At 39.2% G+C, this 1,526-nt stretch overlaps 1 protein-coding gene across 1 annotated transcript; it reads right to left on the bottom strand.

Annotated features, from left to right (window-relative positions):
* LOC105462291 (phospholipase DDHD2-like) lies at positions 1-1,521 on the bottom strand (the record flags this gene model as incomplete). The annotated part of the gene is made up of 4 exons (XM_011708814.1): positions 1-317; positions 402-729; positions 844-1,210; positions 1,414-1,521. Coding segments are annotated over 4 exons (1,062 nt in total), but the record flags the coding sequence as incomplete, so codon positions are not given.
* Between the last annotated feature and the right edge of the window lie 5 nt (positions 1,522-1,526).

Below are 1,526 nucleotides of genomic sequence, written 5' to 3'. Positions count from 1 at the left end.
TTTTTTTTAATACAATTTAATTTCGCGGCATGTAATTATGGGAAAAACATTCCATCGATCAAGATTTCGGTACAAAACCAGTCTTAGGTGGTGGACCGACGGGTTTACTGGATATAGGCACTGTAGGGTCTACGCCCATAACAGATGACGTTCCTATATGACTTCCACTGGGTGACAAGGCAGCCGGTAAATTCAAAGACGGAGAAGGAGATACTCTCTCAATTGACATTGACTGCTGAGGAAGTTGCGCGTCGGTCTGAATACCTCTAGATCCATATATTTCCTTCAATATCAAAAGCATAGTATCTTCAGACTCCCTGTAGAAACGAATCAAATTGTAAACAAGTACGTAGCGTGCATACAATGCATAGTGTTTCCCTCTCAAGAAGTGCACCACTTACCAGTAACAGATATGGCTTGTAAGAGCGAAAAGATATTCATTAATGTATTCGAAAGGCGCTTCTTGAAGAACGTAATCTATTCTTCGACCACCATTAAGTATTCCTATTTTTAAATTGGCACCACCATCGTCGTTGTTATGTTGATCTGGTACGCTCGGCGGTTTTTGCAATTGCTCCTCGACGACTTTATCGATCTCGCGTTCGAGAGCTTGGTTGTCTGGTTTGTGAAATACGGCTAGCTGATAGAAGGAGTTCCACGTTTGCCTTACGGAATCAATTAATTTTTGTTTCAAATCCGCTCCGACACGTGCCATCGTTTCCTTTAATTCTGTAAATCATTAATATTAATAACCGCATAAGATATTCAATCTAATAGTTTGTAAATTATCATTATCAGACCGTATCTCGCGCGTATTCTCAGAAACCAACAATTTGTACTCACCTAAATGCATCCTCTTCCTGCCTTTGTGATGTGGTATCAGCATAGGTCGGAAATTGCTGGCTTCGGGATTAATTAAGGATTCCACTCGATAAGCTACCGGATCAAACGGATGGAAGATATTGAAGAAAGCCGGACAAGTAGGCAGAAAGAAATTTTCGCCGAGAGTGTCGATGCCTCGGATCGTTACGAACATGCCAATCGGACTGCCGAGAGCAAAGAAGGCACCTGGGTGAAAATTAAGTTGCGGATAATGTATGTAAGGTTGGCCTGTACCCGCAGCTCCCATTACATAACTAATTTTCCTACTGAGACGCCTCTTAATAACGGCTGCGGGCATTGGCGTAATGGGCCTAATACTGTCATTTTCCTGTAATTGCAATAAAAATTTTAGTGTCTATAAATATAAAAAAAAATGAATTTTTAAGTTTAATTATAAAATCAAATTATACCCTCTAAATTTTCTGGAGTGAAACTCACTCCAGAGAAGTGAAAGTTCACTCCAGAAAATTTAGAGAGTAAAATAAATATAATAATGTGCAATTTTATTTGAGATTTTTTATCGTTACTCACTTCCTTATTGTCCACATTTTCATCTTCTTTTTCGGGTGTTTGATGGCACAATAGATCAAACATGATCAAACTGCCCAATGAATGACCTCCTAAGAATATTTCTCCGTCAAAAG

The sequence above is a fragment of the Wasmannia auropunctata genome, unplaced genomic scaffold (assembly GCF_000956235.1).
Source record: "Wasmannia auropunctata unplaced genomic scaffold, wasmannia.A_1.0 LD266378.1, whole genome shotgun sequence".
NCBI lineage: Eukaryota > Metazoa > Arthropoda > Insecta > Hymenoptera > Formicidae > Wasmannia > Wasmannia auropunctata.
The sequence above is the reverse complement of the archived record's forward strand: the minus strand, read 5'-3'. Positions and strand labels throughout refer to the sequence as shown.